The 20,838-nt window shown below is 42.3% G+C and overlaps 2 protein-coding genes across 2 annotated transcripts in view; one reads left to right on the top strand and one right to left on the bottom strand.

Annotated features, from left to right (window-relative positions):
* The window catches only part of prkcz (protein kinase C, zeta), a 124,416-nt gene extending 116,605 nt beyond the window's left edge, over nucleotides 1-7,811 (top strand). Inside the window, exon 18 of the mRNA XM_053424252.1 lies at nucleotides 7,043-7,811. Coding sequence (XP_053280227.1) covers nucleotides 7,043-7,130 — 88 coding nt within the window. The 3' untranslated portion in view covers nucleotides 7,131-7,811. The remainder of the gene's footprint in view (nucleotides 1-7,042) is intronic.
* A 2,726-nt stretch (nucleotides 7,812-10,537) lies between these two features.
* si:ch73-70k4.1 (uncharacterized) lies at nucleotides 10,538-17,564 on the bottom strand. The gene is made up of 4 exons (XM_053425132.1): nucleotides 17,404-17,564; nucleotides 14,749-14,896; nucleotides 13,478-14,013; nucleotides 10,538-12,106 (listed from the first exon to the last, which is right to left on the bottom strand). The coding sequence occupies exons 1-4, from the start codon at nucleotides 17,523-17,525 to the stop codon at nucleotides 12,034-12,036; spliced, it is 879 nt and encodes a 292-aa protein (XP_053281107.1). The 5' UTR covers nucleotides 17,526-17,564; the 3' UTR covers nucleotides 10,538-12,033.
* Between the last annotated feature and the right edge of the window lie 3,274 nt (nucleotides 17,565-20,838).

The raw sequence follows: 20,838 nt of genomic DNA on the forward strand, positions 1-20,838 counted from the left end.
AATGACAATTGTATAGCGCTATTGCCAGTAATAGTAGTACATATAAGTAGGCATATTATATATCTAAACAATCTGGTGGTAATAATCACAATGGTCACGATCGATGATGTGGCCGAGATCCTGATTCTACAAAGTTTAAGCACAAAGACTCCAAGTAAAAAGTAAAGTCAGTAACATTATTAATGAGACATTTATGTGATGAAGAGGAAGAGGAAGAAAAATAAATCTGGGTTTATAGCAGCATAACTAAGAGCTGTCCATTATTTCTAAATACAGACTCAAGTGAATCATGTCTGACTAATCCAAATAACTGAATTGTTTTGTCGCTCTGTTGTCAGACATGTTAATTAACTTACCCCACAATCCCAGCACGTCACTCTTTAGTCCACCTTCACATGGCTCCCATTGTGTCTCCACATATTCTGACAGTTTTGAACATAGCTCTGTTTTCTACTCAGTCACTTCTTGTTTGCCGCACATCCCTGCAGTGCACAACTGAACAGACTAAAATATTATATAATATAATATTTGATCTTTCCTGAAATACATATTCCGAGTTTTATAACGGTGTATCTTCAGTCGCCATATATACAACCATCATGTGGAATATTTACTCTCCGGAGCCTGTTTGGTGTCTACATCATCTGCAGAAAAAAAAGAGGCTACTGTAAAATTTGTCTGACCTAAATACCTACTTTCTTGATCTCAGCTATGAAATGGTGAATATGAAGTTCAGACAGGGAACATCCCCTTTGGTGAGCACTAAAAGCCTTTGGTAACCCACCTGGTCTATAGTCATTATGCAGCTCGCATGCAACTGAGGCTTGATAAAGAACTTTCACAGCTTCAGAAAAGTCCCATCAATACTAGATTTAGTAGTTTAAGCTAAGAAGGTGGTGATTTACACTGCCTGCCTTCTGAAAATCTATAAAGGACCAACAGCGAGATTTCCCTACCTCTTGCATGAGCAACGGTGAATAGAGAACATACTGTATACGATCAATACAAGCTCTGATTCTTCTCTCTCTGATCTCCCTCCAAAAGCTGTGTCTTTTCACTGTGTTTGTAGTCTCCACATAATGAATTGTCGGTTTTCCCTGAAAGCATTCACTGTGCACTTTATTGAGCACAAGATGAGTAACACAAGTAGTTGTTTGAAAAAGAAAAACAGACGAGAGACGTCCACCTTTGCACCCTGGCACATGTGACTGATTGGAGAGTGTGTGTGACTGACAGGTAGACATAAAAAGCATATTTGAGACAGACTGTTGAAGCTTAATGAAGCCTTAAGGTACAGGCAAGACACAAGGTTTGTTCTCTTTGCTCTCTCAACAAAAGAACAATAAATCGTGATGCTTCTGCTGAGCCTGGATGGGACACGTCATTTCTCTTAACTATCTGTATTTAAAATGAAGCAGGATTAGGATTCTCTCTAAAGCCTGGTGCACACCAGAGGATGTATATCCTTTAACAAACTTAACAAAACATGGAGACCACAGACATAATGACAGATTTAACCGTTTTTTATATTAGAATCATCAGAGCAGACATACTAGACAATTTGGACAGAACGTAAGAACACACACTCAACGTTTGTAACGACTATTTCACAGTGGCCATTGCAGGTACTTGGAATCTCACAGTAACTCCAGAGATTATTCCTCTTCTTCAGTTTTCTTATGGCAGTTGGCAAACACATTTTAGGCACATCCATCTTCTGAAGTGTAGTGTGGAAAATTTGATTTTTTAGTCGCAGGCACATATGCAAGTACACCCGGTTGGGGACGCTTTCCGTTTAGTTTGCTTTTTGGCTATTGCATGTCTATGTCGGAGCCGATTATTGTAAATATCAAGATTAAAGATCAGGGAGGCTCTGAATCAATCAGCCTGATGATTCTCTAGTGTGCAGCAGCCTTCAAATAAAATTACACATTTAGGTAGTCGGTGATGTGATCACCACTGGTTCGACACTCCACTGGCTAGGTGGAGACTGACTGAGGCACCATCCCATTTTTTGCCTGCTGGTGCGACTTGTGAACATGTTCAGCAATAAATACACCATTGTGAAATGGCAGCGCACAGAGCGACAGAAGCTCCCGGTGTTAATTGGAACCTTATTATTGCCCATCATGCTCTGCACCTATGACAGATGTCTTTGGGTAGCTACCAAGGCTCTCCCTCTGTTTGAAGGTGCTGTACACCTCTGCTGTTCAGTAGACACTGATCTTCAAACCAGCCCGGAGTGGGTGAGCCTCGCAGCTCATTAGGGTTCTGCAGCGAGACGGCTCTGAAGCTCATCCCAGCTCATTTGTGACAGGGTTTGACAACGGGAGTCCCTGGCAGACTTTTGGAGAGGCAATTTTCGAATCGGTTGGGGTTGCACAGCGAGGGGAGAAAGGGGGGGGTGAGTGGGAGAACAGGGTGGGGAGCACACTGCCAGTTCAGTAGTGGAGATATCAACCTGGCATCAAACACCACCGTACATCAAAAGACAACGCATGCTGCCTCCCTTCGTCTCGCACTTTATCTCCCCATCCCTTTCTTTTCCCTCTGTTACCAGGGAGAGGGGCTGACGTCGCCCACTCCCGCTAGGAGGGGGTGATGCAAAAAGCTCTCCAGTCTCCCCTCTTTCCCACTCATGATGGGCTTGGCACAAGAAGAAAGAAAAGCGAGAGTCGTGTAGGCAGAGAGAAGGGTAAACCCTCCGTGTTTGAGATTTACATTGCGACATTAAAAGCCAGGATTGCTGGGGGGGCTTGCCAGTATGGTGAGGGGAGGGGGAGGGGGAGAGAGGCTTTAGTTTTTCAGTGCAAGCTCCCTCTCTTAGAAAATGGCAGCCAGGGCCTAGGCAAGCACGCTTTTGTCTTCTATTGCCTCGGCCCTTGGTGGTTGTTTCATGTTTGAACATGAAGGCGAGGAACATAGGACTGTTCTCGTCTGTCTGCCGAGCCTGTTGCTTATACTCTCAAAATAGATGTTGTGTTGTAGGAAGTTAATAAGTCATTAACTAACAAGTCTACAGTTCAGAACACATTGTAGTTTCAAACACGTGACGGTTGCTACATTTATACCTGCAGTCCACACTGCTCTGAAGCCTCTGAGGCCCTAAAACACAGGACTTGCTGTTTGAAAACGCAGCGGCTGTCTTTTAGTTTGGAAAGATGACGCTATCACTCAAATTCTCTTCCTGGTTGGATGTTTTCACTCCAGACCTTGACTACAAGCAGTGAATGTTACAGCAAGTGTTGTAATGCTAGAACACTGTAACAGTTCTACCTTTGTCACTCCAAGAAAATACATCTTTAGTTTTTCTTCTTTTACACAGAAGGAACATGTGTGCATCGACAAATCACTGCATACTATAGGAGTTAATATTATATACAATAACATACCTCAGGCGGTCAGTGGCTCCTCAGATGCCCAGCGAGCTTTTAAATATAACAGTAGAGCTTCAGGTGAGTATTTCAAATTATTTCGAGGCATCTAGAGGAGGGGGGTCCAAACTTTTTATCCCACATACAGAAAAAAATACGAAGGACTGGGCCACTGAGGGACTGTTGACAGTGCGACTCAACCGCATCGCTCAGGGTGGGGGGGTGTGGCGGCGTTCTGAGGGACATGCCGGTGTTCTGAGGGACAGCTGGTATGTGAGCCATAGTCCATTATATTAGATTACTTTTCATTTAGCTGACGCTTTATCCAAATCGACTTACAATAAAGGCCGGCGCATGGTTCTGCAACTGCGGCTGCAACTTTTCACGCAGTTGTGTCGATGGACTCGTTTTAATTTATGGTTCTCCAAGGGTTGCGCGTGTTGCAAAGCAATTCACCGCCAGAACACTAGGTGGAGTAACGTTTTTTGTCGAAGACGACCTTAGAGATCCCTTCTTTGTGCGTGGCAGTCGTCGTCGACTGTTTATTACTTTATTGCTTTTTCTGGAGGACAAATTTGTCGCTGATCTTTCTCCACAGCTTCGTACACTCGTCGACCTGCAAGTTTGTAGTATGGACACCCCTATAGAGGAAGGTTGGGATGGTTGACTTTACTCCTAAAACTCACTGACTCTTTCTGTTTGGGTGTTCATAGCAGCTTTTTTTCTGCCACTTCTGTTCAGTAGTCAGTGGACTGTGGATGAATTAAACAGATACATCTGTTTCTTCATCACAGCGTTACTGACACAGACATTATCCAACGTCCCCAATATTACCTCTGCCAAAGAAGTTATGTGTCCTTTGCTGTTTGTCTGTCTGTTAGCAAAACTACGGCACAGATTTTATCGAAACTAGGTGGAAGGGTGTGGTCTCGGCCAAGGAAGAACTCATTAACTTTTGAAATGGATTCAAGTAAGCGGCTTGATCCCTTTTTTCCAACTTTCCTCCACAGTGCGAGATGGGGCTTTGGCCTTAGTGGAAAGATTTGCGTTCTTGCTAATCAGGAGCGAAAGTATGTGATTCCAGAGTAATTTGTCATTTGTCCATTAATTGGTCTTTTACATTTAGTGTTATCCACTGATTAAAGTTATAATCATTTCATCTTAGTTCTCGATTCCAAAGGTTAGGTGGGATGTTGGATTCCAACGGGCCTTCATTGTTGTTAGTACACAGCCTCTGGAAATCTGGTACAATCTTGATTTAAACAGAATATAAGGAATACACCTAATGGACATGACAGTGGATATCACAATTTTCAATTCAAGGAATCTCTGCCTAACACAAGTGTGGAGTTCTTAGTCTAATACTGGTACAAGGTGTTTGCTGTTTTCACAAACCAGTTGAAATGCTCTTTAGGTGTCGTCATTCTTTTCTTCCCCGTGCTTGTTCCCTCTCTGCCACTTCACTCCCTCCTCTGTCCCTTCCTCGCTCTCCCCTCTTCACTCTGCATCTGGTAATGCTTTCAAGTCCTCCAAACCCTGGAGAAAACAGGCAACGTTTTTTTTTTTACGTTGGTTGAACACACTGTTTGTTTTGGTCAACTCCCAAACCTTCTCCCCTCGCTTTCATGTGTCCTTCTTTCTTTCTCTCTGTTCCCTCCTCAACTCCAACGTAGAAAAACAGCATTTTCTCAATGTAATGGTTGTATTGGTGGTTGACCTCTTCGTAAAGTGAGAGTACTTCACATGAGACCAGATAGAGGGAAAATATTTGCTTCATCAGTATGCCGGTCAGCCACCTGAAAGAAAGACAGTGTAGCATTTTATTCACTTGTCGGGCTCTCCATGTGGGTGGGATCTGCAACCTGTGTGTCTCTGCTGGTGGCACTTAAAGTGAGACCCCCACCCACCTGGTACAGAAGTGTTACGTGCAGTGAACGCACCTTTTGTTTTAACTTCAAAGCTTCCTTCTCAGTGTCTGCAGAGAAAAAGCCTCCTGGCCTTTCCCAGAGAGAGGCCTCCTTTTTGGGTTTCAGCTCTTCATCTCATCACCACACATACACAGACACACACAAACACACACACACACACACACACACACACACACACACACACACACACACACACACACACACACACACACACACACACACACACACACACACACACACACACACACACACACACACACACAGAGAGAGAGACAAGTAAACAGCCTGTTGCTACAGGAGAAGAAGCCAGGAGTGTTACTAAGGAAGTACATTTATTTTTACCCATGCAGCCACTCTGAGCCGACTACTAGTTATAGGGTTCCGCTCCATTTACCTGTGATTATGCCTTTGTTAATGGAAATAGCTCGTCAGGAAACAAAAGTTTCTCCACTGATTGGTCCGCTCCATGTTTCCTCTGCTTCATGTGACATCATGTACTGAGACATTTTTATAGGGTTTTAAGGATTTATACTGAGATACACTGACATAGATACATCAGACCATGTGGTAGTTGGTTTTTCGGCAATACTGTAGCAGAAAACACCAACAAAAACATTAACCATTAATAATCAAATTTGGAAAGTTAGTAAAACAGGCAGAGCAGATGAAAAAACAAACAAATTTCTAAAATTGACTCACTACACTCAATCCTGTCAAAAAAAACATCATCTCAACTGGGACACGCGACCTGTCTCTTTCCGAAAAGCAGATCATCGCTGTGTCTCAATTCAGAGGCTGCATCCTTCGGAGGTCGAAATCCCCCCGGCCCACGAAGGAGGCCATCTTGTTGGGCCGTGTACAAAGTGAAGGCTGAACCGAAATTAGACGGTCTGGTTTACAGATGCTTTCCATGAGTGTCGCCCTTATTGCTTTTGCATACCAACAACGCTGTAGCTGGACTCAATGATGAAGTTTGAATGCCCCCTTTTGTTATAACAAATGTACTGTTAGCTGTTCCATTGAGCACAATGAAGCCTGGGATAGGTTGAGATGGGAAGGATCCACCCGTTTGAGCCTTCTTTCTCAGGGATAGGATGTTGTGACACCTGTGAAGGATGTAGCCCCTGAATTGAGATACAGCTCATGTTTCATGAGACACTGTACATGTCACTAACAGTTCCACCTCCTCGTCAATCCAAAGGAAATCCCCGCTCTTATTTTTCCCCTTTGTTGTTTCTTGTCAGTCGTATTTTCTGCAACTAAGCTTTCAACTGCAGAGTAGAAATCTATTTCCTGTTCACATCAGCTCAGTTCATGTGAATGGTAATGTAATATATATCACCAGGTGTATTAGAATGGAAGGAGATTATTTCTGGAACTGAGATAAAAAAGTACTTGTTTGGAAGAATTTGATACTATTAAAAACTGTTCAGTCAAACCAACTCTCCAACACAGCGACTCTGGCACATATTGATTTATTTATAACTAAAGGACAATTGTTAGATCAGTGGCAGATAATGTGGGCTGAGTTACTGAAATCAGAACCAGAGCTACTCCACTGTTTGTGTCAGTTGGATTTAAAACATGAAGGGAGAGTCTTTTCAGTCAATGCTGTGAAACTCCAACCGGTCCCCGCCTTTGTTCAGAACTTGATCCAGGGTGGCCGCAGATGGCACCGTGCTCTGCGTTTGTGCTGAAATGACACCTCTAACTCTGCGTTCCATCTCCCTATCTCCTCAGGGACGTCATCAAGAGAATAGACCAATCAGAATTTGAGGGATTTGAATACATCAACCCCCTGCTGCTATCCACAGAAGAGTCTGTATGAAGGAGAGACGAAGCTTCCTCCTTCGCCCACCTACTGTCTGTCCAAGCTGCCGTCTCAGCCAAAAACCACTCGCAACTCGCCAATTCTGTAAGGCGAGCAGAAGAGTAAAGGACGATGGGGAGGACGAACTCACCCTCTGGACCTGTCAACAAGGCAAACAGGAGAGTGGGAGAGTTTCCTTCCTGGACGATTCAGTTTTGTTGGGAGTAGTAACTCTTCTTTCTACAAGGAAAATAAAGAGGCTGAACTACAAGAACATTCCCTTTCGTTCCACTGTCTTCCCCTCTTTTCTTTTCTTTTCTTAATCTCCCCTGGCTTCATCCCTCTGTTCCGTCAGAATGTCCATCCTCATGTCAAAGCACGACTGGCTTTGTAATTTGAACAGAGAGCTGTTGTTGATTCTGTGCCTGCCATCATGAACACATCTCAACTTGACTCACATCCCTGGATGAATATGATGGTTCTGTAAATGAACTTGACATTTTATGTGCACTTTTCCTTTTTTTATCTTGTAGGGCGGGGCGAGGCCTCACACGAGCAAGAATGTACAATGAGAGGAAAAAAAATAAGTTATTATTGTGTATTATATTGTAGGTAGTAAGTCCAAAATTGACGATGCCTTTTATTGATGCAAGTGGCACATTTTCATTCGTAATCACAAACTCTCCTTTTTATCTCTATCTTTTATGGTTTTCACAAACACTTGGGGGGGGGGGGTTGGGGGCTAACAAACTGGGACACAACTTTTTATTTAAGAAGTGCCTCAAAGTTCAAATTAATGACCTTGTCTCTGAATGCACTTATATCTTACTGAACATTTCTTCACCCATCATGGACTCAGCTATGGATCTCCAGCAGAGAGCTTCTGTACATTGTTGGATAAAACCCAGTATGAAGGTGTATAAAGGCCACAGTGCAATCACAGCCTGGCCGATTTGGATAAACCTGATATCAGGGCTTCGGCTAAGAGGCATTTCATTGGCTCTGGCCTCCACAGTGTGTACAGGCTTGCTGGCCGAGCTCGGATTCTTCCACACCAGCTGCCACTGCGTGACCATCTGCAGCCAGTTGAAAAATGTCATGTGACCGGTGGGTTGTTCCGCCTTGTGGAAACGTGTCTCATTTCTATTTCGGGATCATTGTGTGTTTCCATCCCGGCACTGAGGCTGACTTTACATGGTGCAACTCGGATGCTACTGCAGCTGAATCCCACTAACATCGTGAGATTCTTCCTTTAGTCATAAAGACCAAGTGAAATGACAAAAATAATCTGTTTGGATTAAAAATCGTGCTAATCCCTCAGAAAGGTCTCGGAGTGGGCGGCCGGTGTTCTTGTGTCATGGACAGCTGAACTGACTGTAGAGAACAGGCAAAGGACAGACAGCATGTTATTAACAGTGGTATTAAATAATATTAAAGTCAAATACTGAGGACATTTAATGTCACTAGGACTTTAAATAAAAAAACATTTTTCTCTCAGGAATCAACTTTCTCTTCAGTCATATGTTTCATAAATGTTTCACATGGAGATTAAAACTATGCTTCTCAATTTAAACGTCTGATGATTGATATTTTCTACACTTACGTGTTAGAGCTCCAACATCGGGCAGTTCGTTACTCATGATGAGAAGTTTCAAGATTTATAGACACATTTTGAAGACTCAATATATCATAACCATTGGTCGATTTTAGATCATTTATCGAGTATCGACCACAATCAAATATTCAGACAGAAAACCAAAAGTTGGCATCAAACAGGCATCAATGTCTTGATTTTAATCAGGAAACATATCATTTATGTTATCCATCCTTCATTTACAAAGTTGACTTACTTAACACTGACCTGTTGAAATAAAACAAAAAGGAATTCAAACATGTTTATATTTGCATTGATCCTGAAGCTTCAGCATCAATAACAGACAGTTGCCCAGTGTAAAGTCAGCCTAGCACTCACTGCTCAGCTCTACAGCCCCCGTGGTTCGTACGCTCAGTTCCATGCTGTTTGCTCGGTCCTGCAGTTTTGATCCGTCAGAGGGTTTTTAATCACAATTCGCATTGCCCCTGAAGCTGCGCACACGCAGGGTGTACAACAACGATGACAACAACGAGAAGCCATGAGCTTATTTGTATACAGGGAAGTTTTAGGCTGTTTCTAGTTCAGGCAGGTTTGACTTCATACACTGCCACATTTATACACAGCAAGCAGCGAAAAGGGAACCGAGTGTAGGAGCCTTGTGCTAATAAAACAAACACATATGTGAATATCATACGTGAGCCCGGATTTTATTTTAAAACCACTTCTCCTACAAGCTTTGTGTTAATCGCTATGTCTGTGCACTTGTGAGGAAAGACAGCTCTGTGTTGGCTGAGAAGTGTTTGATGAAATCTGACCCGTACTAATTTGATAACAACATAATAGGATTAATTAGATGATCCTGAGTCAAAGGGCCTCAATTAGCTGCAGGGCCTTTACAGTCAGGCAAGGAACGGATAGAGAGGAGAGAGAAAGAAGCAGCTCCGATTAGTTCACCACACTGAACACACACTCACACACACACTTGAAGAAGCTGGAAATCACTTCAGCTTTGAAGGAAGCTTCGTCCTCCGACCCTCTGAACTTCATTAATGTCATGTTTTCACACAGCAGGTGAAACATTAGTGTCATCCTTTTTTTCTGAAGGGACCAACAGATGAACTGGGAGTCCTTGAAACCACAGCACAGAAGAGTGAAGGCCATTGTAAAACAAACAGAGTCCTCGTCTAAAATTTAATGAACCTGGTCTTGAGCTGTAACATACTGCTGGTGGGGAACGCCTCCTTTTGCTTCACCGCATCTTTGTAAATATGTGTAATTATTAAAAATGATACTGGTTTTCCGTGAACAGACTCCTTCCCTTTTGCAGACATCAGAACAATCTTTTCAGATGCTACACAGTGTGTTTGTGTGTGTGTGTGTGTGGGGGGGGGGGGGGGTCAGGTGTATGTGTTTGCGCGCACCCTCTGATCAGCACCTACTCTGTTAATACAGGGAGACTTAAAAGGGCCATTAACCACTTGTCATCTTCCAATATCATTATCTGTGTTTTATTGATGCAGTGAAAAATTAGCTGTTTATTAGAAATTCTCGTTGGATATCTGCAGCCCAGTTACTCTACTGGGCATATATCAAGGCCAGTGTTCACAATCCTAACCATCTACACTTCACGTGTATAAAGCACATTTGCAGTTAGACAGAAATATGATTCTGAAAATATTTTCAGATTAAATCGAAATTGTTCATGTTTTTTTGTTTGGGTGGGGAAGACGGCATCGAGCATGAGCTCATCAGAGACTCTTTTCTCTGAGGTGGAGTTGACTTGGAGCAAAGACACACAGAACACACAGAATTCAGTTTAAATGGGTTTTAATACATTTCGTTCAAACGTTCAAGGTATTTTTCTGGGAGCAGCAAGAGAAGGTCAATGAATCAGTCTCAGTTCATAGCTGGAGTCGGGACTTTTTCAGCATTGCTCAGCTAAAAGACTGTGGGGGGGCAGGGGAACCTCTAAAGGTCACGGATGAACACGTGAACTGATCTGCACACAAACAATAACGCCCCGCTCACTGTTACACCGACACCGACTGATGCTGCATGTGGTCCAGCAAGAAACAACGTCTTCATAAGCTGAAGTGATGTTTGTGTTTCTTGCCTGTGGACGGAGCCTGGCTCACACCTGCTTCCTTATGCTAGGCAAAGGTGAATAGTACGTCCCAGCAACAGCTCTGTACTTTGTTTACATCACATAATGTTTTTCCTTGTTTTCTGGGCTTTCTGGTTGTATGAAGACTTTCCAAAGTAACAAGAAAATGGGCTGAATGAGCCGAAGCTTAAACCCGCTCAGCTCTTTTCACTCCATCAGAAAAAATGTGCGTAAAAACCACAAAAACGAGAGTCTGGCGCCCGAGAAACAACTCTGCAGAACGCCGGAATGAGCCGATGTGAGAACACAGCAGGAGATCCTCTCCAGGATTCACAGCAATTGCGTGCCCCCCACTCGTTGAAGACGTTTCTAACATGCGACAGACGTAAAACTGAAAATAAAAACAAAAAGATAACAAATATCTCAGGATGAAAAAGCGGTGGCATACGCATAGATGTCATAAGAGTTTTTGGTGATAAGAGCCGACGCTGGTTTTCTATCCTGCCTCTGCCTGCTGCTCCACCCCTCATCTGAACACTAGAGAGATTTCTGTGAACACGTCAGAGTAGACAATCTCCTGCAGTGTTGTTCATGTTTGAAAGGCAAAGTCCGGACCAAATTCTCCAAACATCTTCCACAGTTCACGTCTGTAACTTTTTAAGCTTAATATTAGTCAGTGGTTATTTGTATGCAGTTATAATTCAAATGTGTTATGTCTGAAAAAACAACTGCATCTTTCAATCAATCAGTCGAATGTGGACTTATGAAGTAGCTCTCTGAGGAGGATGTGACCTGGTTCAGTTGATGATGGGTCGAATTGTCATTTAAGTTTGGAGGACTTGACTGGCTGGAATCAAAGGTAGGCTACCAGGGGGCAAGTGGAAACGATCAAGTGGACTCAAATGTAGTGGGAACTAGGGTCTCAAGCGGGTAAATAAAATATGACAGCAGGGTCCTCTGAGAGGTGCAGTCAGAGTCATTGTGACCAAAGCCAGATGGACATTCCTCAAAAAGACCCCTCTCCTGTAACATACAAATGCTGTTTGTGTCCCAGCAGGAGTGCCTCTGCCAGTGTGGGGCCTGTGTAAGGTGTCAGAACATCACTGAATATGAGCGCTCCCTGTGCTCTGGGTGTGTCCCTCGTACAGCGGGATCCTGTAGAGCGTGGGGCATCTGGGCTGCTCACAGCTCCTGGACGGCAGCCAGCGTAGCCACCTGTGGGCTCACCAGGTCATGTCCACGTTCATCTCCGACAGACACTGGGCCAGGTGACCGTCACAGTCCATCTGTGTGAACCTGGAGTGACAGGAACAAGGAGATTTACCTCTGCTGCTGACCGTGAACACACACTTACATAACGCTACTTACAGCCCGACAACAAGAAAATCGTATTTGTTGAATTTATTGTTGAAATGAAAAATTATACTAGAGTGAATATCAACTACATTTTGCTCAAAGACTTCTACCTGCAAAACTAACGATTTCAAGCTGTCACTGTGTCAGGACGATGAATCCAAACCCATCGCATCCTGGCATGTTATTCCTATTTTACACCAAAATTAGAGGCTAAAGGTGGGTTTAAATAAAAACGCGATTAAACCCGCTAAAAAAGCGATTGACTCTTTTCCCACTGCCAGCCGAGGCATTGGCCGAGGAGGTGGCCTATCTCTTTTTCCCACGTACGTCCCGTTCAACATCACGACCATGGTAACAACAGAAGGTATCTCACCTTGCTGTCTTGCCAAAATAACTCGTTAACCCAGGTGTAATGTTTCCGTCACTGCTGGAGTCGATAAAAACTTGTGTCTGCTGCAGAGTTATTTGACCTTGAAGTCACAATAACAGATGTTAGGGGCTTTAGTTAATAACTAGTTTACCATGATTGCTGTCTGGGTGGACACACAACAAGTCTGCAGTCATGCTAGCAGCTCTGTGATGTAGTGCACGCAACTGTGGTTTAAGCTAACTTTTCCTAATTAGCACTGAAGGCACAAAGTACTGCTAAGGCTGATGGGTAATGTGAGTAGCTTTGCAGGTATGCGGTCAAAGCACTGGACAATTTAACTGTTGAGCTGAATCGGATCCTTAAATCGTTCTTGGTGGTAAAAACGAGTGTGAGTCCTATTATTTAAAATTGTATTTGCAGGTGTGCACGTGTGAGGGGAATATGGGTGGAGGGCGAGGAGAGTAAGGGTAGCAGCAGATGTCTGTCGTCCTCTGTGTCCGCTCACACAGAGGTGACCATTGTTTCTGCAGGAGACGTGCAGAGTGAGAGCACAGGCGGCTGCTGTTGCACAGGCCAACGTTAACAGAGTCACCAGGTCAGACAAGGACCAGGCCCGCAACAGCACAACCAACACTTTATTCTCAGTGACTTTCTCACCGTTTCCACCGGGGAGCCTGCAATCAAGGTTTTTTGGGCCAGAACCTGATTATAGTCCTTAAATATATAATAATACCTACAGTTCAGTACGTATACTGTAAAGCTGCTTTCAGACCTGCACTGAGCTCCATAGATCCTGGGGGGCTGTATGTGAGAACGCAAATGTCCAAATGAGAGCCTCCGGACTTTCAAAAACATGTGATCGCCACAGCAGAATGAAAACGTTCTATCCTGCCTCTGCCTGTGATACAGAAAAAAAGAAGTCATTTTGTTGCATTTCTTACCCAACAGGAAACACAATCAGGCACATGGGGCAGCTCTGCAGCCTTTCTCCTCCTCCTTCTTCTCCTCCTCCTGCAGCTCCTACATCTCCTCTGACACTCCCCAGCTCCTCCTCTTCCTCTTTATCCATCACAACCTCCTCTTCATTTACTCTCTTCTTCACCTGGTTTGTGATAAGCTGTCTTTTCACCAGTCCAACTGTTTCATCTTGCTCTCCTCCTCCCCCCCCCTCTCCTCCCCTAACACTTGAGCATCCTGCTGATGATGCCGCCTCCTCTCGGTTGTGGAGGGATGACCACTGTCTTTTACCGAGGGCTTGAGGTGCTGTTCTGCCACTGCTGTGAGAGGAGAACTGTGTGTCAGAGGTGTGCACTGCAGGTTTGGTATGTACTGCAACCTCCCTCTGAGGGGAGCAGCGGCCGAGAGGATCTGGACTCGAAAAAGTCCTCGGAGAAGGTGGAGCGGGTTCGGGGAGAGGGCCCACGTCTTCTCTGAGGTCACACCACCATTGTTCACCTAACTGTTGTGCTGCGGGTCTCTGAGGTGCCATGGAAAGAAAAAGATTAATTTGAATGTGGGAGCTTTCAAGCATCTGAAGGGAGACACTTTTCCCTTATTTAACACAGATAATAAAAGTTGCAATGTCTAAAAATCAACCACATAGAAATTATATTAATAAAAGGTAATTGTGTTGAATCAACAGAGGCATGTTGCAATTTCTCCTGGTTTGTATGAATCCCACAGTGGAAACGACTCTGCTGCTGCAAAGGGAAAATATTTGTATCTACCACCAGGGTTCCATATTTTATAATACATACCAGAGGTTTTATGAAAGTGTGGCACTTTAAATACACATTATGCATAGTTACAGCTCACATCTTGCAAAGCCAACATTGCTACAGATAGATGACCCCCTCCATTGGCACCCACCTCTGGTAAAGCAATTAGTGTGGATTATATTGAAAAGTGCTCACTGGTGGTGGAATGCGTAGGAAGAACCATATTCATGAATCCCAAAGACTAACAATAAACACACATTCATGTTGTAGAAATAATGAGTTTTGCTAGCTGCTGCCATTACACACCAATAATGTCAAATTATGTCAAATTAGCAAAACTACGAACTCTATTATGTTTGTATTACTTAACGTCTGAACTTAGATCTTTTTGTAATTTTGTGTGATGTTGTGTGTCTCTGATGTGAGTCTAGTTGTGCGTCTCATCACCTTCACTAGGGAAACAGAGTTATGAGTTACACTCGATGGTAACGTACCCCTGCAGACAGATTTGGAAGATCAGGGACCAGGTGCCGGTGCTGGTCCTGCAGGTACGGCAGGGCAGAATTCAGGGTGATCGCCCACAGACTCTCCGCTGCAGGCAGCTCCTCTCTGCTCCACCATGCGGCTGCAGGATCCACTGACCTGTGAAGCCCAGATCACACACTGTCTGCCTCACACAACCGAGTGCAGTCTGCTTCTCCCTCTGCAATGCAGCTCAGCCTTTTCCTCAATGTTACTGTGTTGGATTTAACCGAAGAGTAGATTATGAGTTTCAAGATGTATAACTAATAGATCTCATCTTCCAACACCCAGTATGGAAGAGTTGGAAATGATGGTCATTTTTTTTTAATAATTTTGTCAGCATTTCATGAAACTGCTTGTTTCTGTGATTGTACTGATTTGAAAATACAAAACAGGACATAGATTCATGACAAGTCTCTTCTGTTTATATTAAAATAATAAAATTTGGAATGTGCCTGGATTATATGAACTATATTTAATTATGTACCAAGTTGTTTTTGTCTGCATTTGTTTGATGGTTAGAAGGATTACACACAAATTACTAGATGGATTACCATGAAATTTGTGGTAGGATGTGGTGGTATTTTTTTCAATTTGAGTCTGGATCCAGATCAGGGTGTGTGCAATTTGGTGGATATTACAGATAGAAATCTGGATGTGTCTGGATGAGCTAAGGGCTCACAGCATACTTTTACTTAGTAGACTATGGAGTAATAAAGCGTTTTGGAAAATTTAAAAAATGTTACAGGAACGACGATACAAAGATGTTTTTAGATACCTTCACGTGAGCCTCCAGGTAAATGAAGTCATAACTGAGGGGTCGGGAAAATAATATCTACATTATACAACAGCTTCCAGGTCTTTTAAAAGGAAAACACTCAGCGTGTGCAAAATAGATGGGAAAAATATCTGGAGATTAAAGGGGAAAATTTGAAAATCACAATGGATGACTACATCATCGCACAGTTGGATAGTAAATCATCATAAGATTTTGCATAACCCCTGCCCAGAAGAGATTCCAAGCTGCTGGAATGAGTTGTTGGAGGCTATGTGGATCCACCACAGCTAACCATTATCATCTGTTTTGGGATTGCCCAAAATGACATCCTTCTGGCAGGCATTTCACAAGTCTTTGGAAACTATATTTCAGATCACTATCCCATTTGATGCTCTGCCAATATATTATTGGGTTTTATTACAGACTATGGAAGATAAGTACTTAATGAGAATATATCTTATTGGCGGGAAAAAATCCTTGACAAGTGGTTAGACGATTGGTCAAAAGTATTTATGAAATCTATATAAATGGAGCGATTAACATTTTCTATATAAATAAAATGAGAGAAATGTAAGTGAATGTGGTCGAAATGGATTTGGTACCTCAGCTCACAGACACCAGATCAAACCCTTTGACTGACTGAAAAGACTGTAATACAAGTAGTAGTTTTGTTTTTGGTTTATTTAAGAATTTGTGAATTTGGGTGACGTCTGTTTGTGACGTAATATAAAAGGGAAAAATAATAGAAGTAGAAGTAGAAATAGACAATAACACAGTCCTATTTTTAACCCAGCCATGACCCCTAAAACTGGTATTATATCATAAAACAACAAGAGAGAACCAACCAATCAAAGGTCATTATAACTGGCATCAGATACAGTTAGGGTCTTACTCTGCCTACGCTTTGTCAACAATTTAAAGTAAAGAGTCTGTATATTATCTGAAGCCACTGTATATGCTGTATACTGTGGCCAATGAACAAATAAATATATTGTTTAATTTCTTACATTTTTTTGAAAATGTGAACCTATGTTTTTCACAACCTAGCACTGTTCTATAAAAGTATTTTAAAAATGTAATTTTTGGTTAATTTCAATGTGGTTTCAGAGGGGGTGGTTTCATATTGGGCCTTGACAGATGTATGAGCCCTCGGAGTACCATTCTAGTTAGTCCATGTATTCTCCTTCATTGCAGATGCAGGCAAAGTTTGTATATATAGTATGTATGTATACAGCTGCCCTTATTTCTCTTTATTTGAATTTCATGTTCTTAAACTTCAGGAAGTTGCCTCCAACCTTGTTCAGGTGGAGGCAAACAAAAACAAATGTTGCTGTTGTTAAGAGGTGCTAAAGAAATAGTTACTAATATTAATATCATCATCATGGAAAGATATATATACGACATTTCTACAATATTAGGCTGAACACGTTCATTCAGAATATAATAATTTCACTTTTGTGTCATTCAAATGTGGAATTATTTATTAATATCGGGATATTTCAAAAGTTTAAACATTGTATTTAACGCTGTTGTTGGACAACACATAAGCCGATTATTATATTGTGACTTCATGGCTCATAAAACGTCTTCAAACGAGTTTTTTCTCTGATATTCTCCAGCTCACACTAAAGACAACTTTAAAACGTTACATTTTTCAACGGAGGTTCGTTCTCTCGTCTGGCGCCGCGTTTCCTTACCAGACAAACGCCGCTAATGAAACCCGGGGCTGTAAAGGCTGATCCCCAGTTTGAACCTGATACTTTAACGTTTGATAAATCCACAGTAACAGTACAAGCAGTACAGACAGTACAGACAGTACAGACAGAGGATACACTACAGACAGACCCACCCACAGATCTCCTCTGTGATGTCCATGCTTCTCTCTCTGTCCCGGGAAAATGACTCCGCCTGTGGCCTCTCCACACTCGATTTCTTCCGTTTCAGTTTGGACTTGGTTTGATTTTCATCCATTTCGATAAATCACTTTGAAAATGCGCGCTAAAGCTGAGCGACGGGCACTTCCGTATTCCTGAAACCTTACGTCACGCGATTCTACCCAATCAGAGACTGACCTGTTTTACCTCAGGAATTCCTCGCGAACAGGGGCTCGCCACCACATTATTCAAGACCATAATAATAATAATAATAATAATAATAATAATAATAATAATAATAATAATAATAATAATAATAATAAATTAATAATAATAATTAGCTTAATTTGCTTTCCCATTTTCTAAATAAATTTCAATGTGCTTCACTAAATCATGTAAATTAAGTAAATTAATTTAGGAAGCGATCTACACACATAGCAAATATAATCTCAGCGGGCAGTCATTCCATAGTTTGGGGATCAGTGCTGCAAAGGCATGACAGCCTTTTATAACAAGTCAGACTCTGGGAATGAACAGAAGGCCATAAGCAGAGTAAAGATGGCACCCGGGCTCATAGAGTGTTAGTAGATATATATAGTGGCTTTGTTGTGTAAAGTCAACGATTCGATTTTAAAATCAATACCAAGCTAACATTGCATCAGTGCAGCAAGGCCAGGAATGCTTCTCTATGACCATATTTTTTTGAACTGGAGACGATCCTAGCATCAACATTTTGGACCAATGGGATGCCCTAGTTGGCCGGCTAGCTCCATGACCCGAGCTTGGCAAAGCAGAAGACAGTGGATGGATGGATATATGGATGGGGGGTGATAAAGGGAATTGTGGGTAATACCTGTATAGAGGACATTTCCTGAAATCCTGTCATGATGTGCACATCCTCAGATGATTTGTAAAAGAATACAATTTAAAGTAGTTTAAGTTGGAGAAGGCAGAACTGAACAACCTAAATCATCAGAGCAGACTGGAATTAAAGCCCAAGTGACACTTTAAACTTATAGTGGGATAAATACTCTGAGGGCTGACCTCATACTAATACCACATACTGTTTGTTTCAGTGAGGACGCCTGTAAACCTGTGTTAAGCTGGACTGGATGGGACAGGTGGTAAAGTACATCTTTTTTCGTACCCTCCGTCCAATCAAATTGAGCTATGATGATGATCAAACAATCATACCAAAGCATCAATAGTAGATTTACTCCGCTTCTATGTCATAATGATGCACATACATAAATGGATGGGAAAACCAAGCAAAGACATTGAACATTGAATACCCATAGCATAACAATTAACTTTATTTATATAGCAGTTATCTCAACCTAATATAAAATGCTTCTCAACAAAAGGAATGAAACCAGAGGACAAATATAGAAACAATTTAATCTAAAATAATAGGATTAGTCTGTATATATGAAAGTTGAAGTCAATTTCTGAAAGATTTCACAACAAAAGTGACAGGATTTTTAAAAAGTTGGAGTTTCATAGTGTGGAGGCTTCAAAAGCAGAGGCCTTTTCGACTTTAGTCACAAGCTGAGACCTGGGAGTAAAAATTCGGGCTCTACCCGCAGATCTCAGTGGTCAGAAGATACAAGGTCAAAGACATTTTTATTCCAGTAAAAGTCGAGCTGCAGCGTTGTTTGTCAGCTGGAGGGAGAACTGGCTGATCACTGAATAGTATTAAGCCTTTTTCAGACATGACCTCTGGAGGATCTCTGGAGAATTGGGTCCGGACTCTCTGCAGAGTTTGCCTTTCACACATGAACATAACAGCAGGAGATTATCCGCTCAGACATGTTCAGCAGGCAGAGGCAGGATATAGTTATGTAGTGATTCTGCTGCTGAGATCACATATTTTTGTTTCCAGCACATTGGCACCTTGTCACCAAAAACGCTTGACATCTCCGTCAGTGTCTTGTATGGCTCGGCTATTTCCATCTTGGGTTCTTTGGATTCTTTTTTAATATACGCATTTTTTTGGTTTGTTTCTGTCACATGTTAGAAGTGACACTCACTCTCTGCTAATTCTGCGGAGCTTTTTCTGCTGTGTTGTCTCAAGGGCTCCTCTGGACTTTCTGCAGACTTTATACTACGGAACTGGCTGGAGAATGTTATCAAGGCAAGAACACAAAAAGCATGTAAAATACGTGCAAAACAAGTGAAGTCATCAATGAAAATCCGTGAAAAGAACATAACGGAAAAATATCATTGGAGAGAAAATGGACAAATTATGGAGTTCATCAGAGTGTTCGATTCCCTCCAAATGAAACAGCATGAGAAAAAGCTTTGTATAGTGTGCTGTTTACGTGTATCATCTAATCATCAACATTCACTTTAATATGTCACTCTTGCACAAGGACCTGTACTCGGTGCATACTGAAGCTTACATCATACAAAAATAGTAACTGCAACGATAATACTTTGTTCCCTTTGCTAGGACACACATACAGTGGAAAGTTGAAGTCATAATAATGGTGGGACTTTCTGAGCCTTTTAAGCTTTTGGCCAGAAGAGAGGGACCAACGGAGAGTGGTTACAATTATGCAATGGAAAAAGACAAGGGAAAGCTGGACTGAGCGGAAGGAAAAGAAAAGAAGGCAAAGAGGAAAGCATTATTTAAAAGAATGGAAAACAGCACTATGGGAAAACCTGCCACTTTGAAATAAGGTGAGAGTTTTTTTTTTCTTCTTTTGGAAACAGTAACCCGTTGGATGAGTATTCCAGAAGGACTGCCGCTGAGTTGCTGACATTGGCCGATCAGTTTGTTCTACCTCAACCACAGATGAGAAGAAACACAAAAGCAGAGCAGTGGGCCAAGCCTGTGGTACATAGTGCTACTCTGGGAAAAAAGCAACCCTGCGCCTGGAAAGAAACATTATGTCATCCATCCCACGTGATGCTGTGTTGTGCTGCGCTGCCATGGCGATGGTGAAGATGATGAGGAGGATAATAAAAGTGAGGTGGCAGGGGCCTTAACCATTTAAGTTAAAGAGAAGCAAACAACAATAGTTAATTTGTCCATGGAAAGTTGAGAACGTACATATACCCATTCAGATAGACTGTAGCCAGTTAGAAAACTGACCTTTATGAAATGCATGAAAGAATTGACTTACTTAAAACTTTGTTGTTCGCGCACTCATTCCACTTGCTTCTTTACTCACTTAATGCTCTTTGCCCCATAATGACCATCCTCTCTGTTTCCTATCATTGACAACATGTTGACCTACCATGTCCATCTCAGTGCCACCTCTGAGGTTTGTTCTGTTCCATCTGATCTGCAACTGGTGCTGTTATATGGATGAAACGTAGTCTTTAGGTTGTAATTGTTTGGATGTAGCACATGTAGCTCAGTTTGGTCACACAAATGCAAAGCGGATATTGAGGGTCTAATTACC

This window comes from Pleuronectes platessa, chromosome 6 (assembly GCF_947347685.1).
Source record: "Pleuronectes platessa chromosome 6, fPlePla1.1, whole genome shotgun sequence".
Classification (NCBI taxonomy): Eukaryota; Metazoa; Chordata; class Actinopteri; order Pleuronectiformes; family Pleuronectidae; genus Pleuronectes; species Pleuronectes platessa.

What these genes read in the sequence shown, in the direction of transcription:
- si:ch73-70k4.1 (XM_053425132.1), bottom strand. Translation starts at nt 17,525, where the DNA reads ATGGATGAAAATCAAACCAAGTCCAAACTGAAACGGAAGAAATCGAGT. An exon ending in TTCCAAATCTGTCTGCAGGG is followed by an intron (nt 14,014 to 14,748) that starts GTACGTTACCAT and finishes ATGGCACCTCAG; the next exon opens with AGACCCGCAGCACAACAGTT. An exon ending in CTGATTGTGTTTCCTGTTGG is followed by an intron (nt 12,107 to 13,477) that starts GTAAGAAATGCA and finishes CTGTCACTCCAG; the next exon opens with GTTCACACAGATGGACTGTG.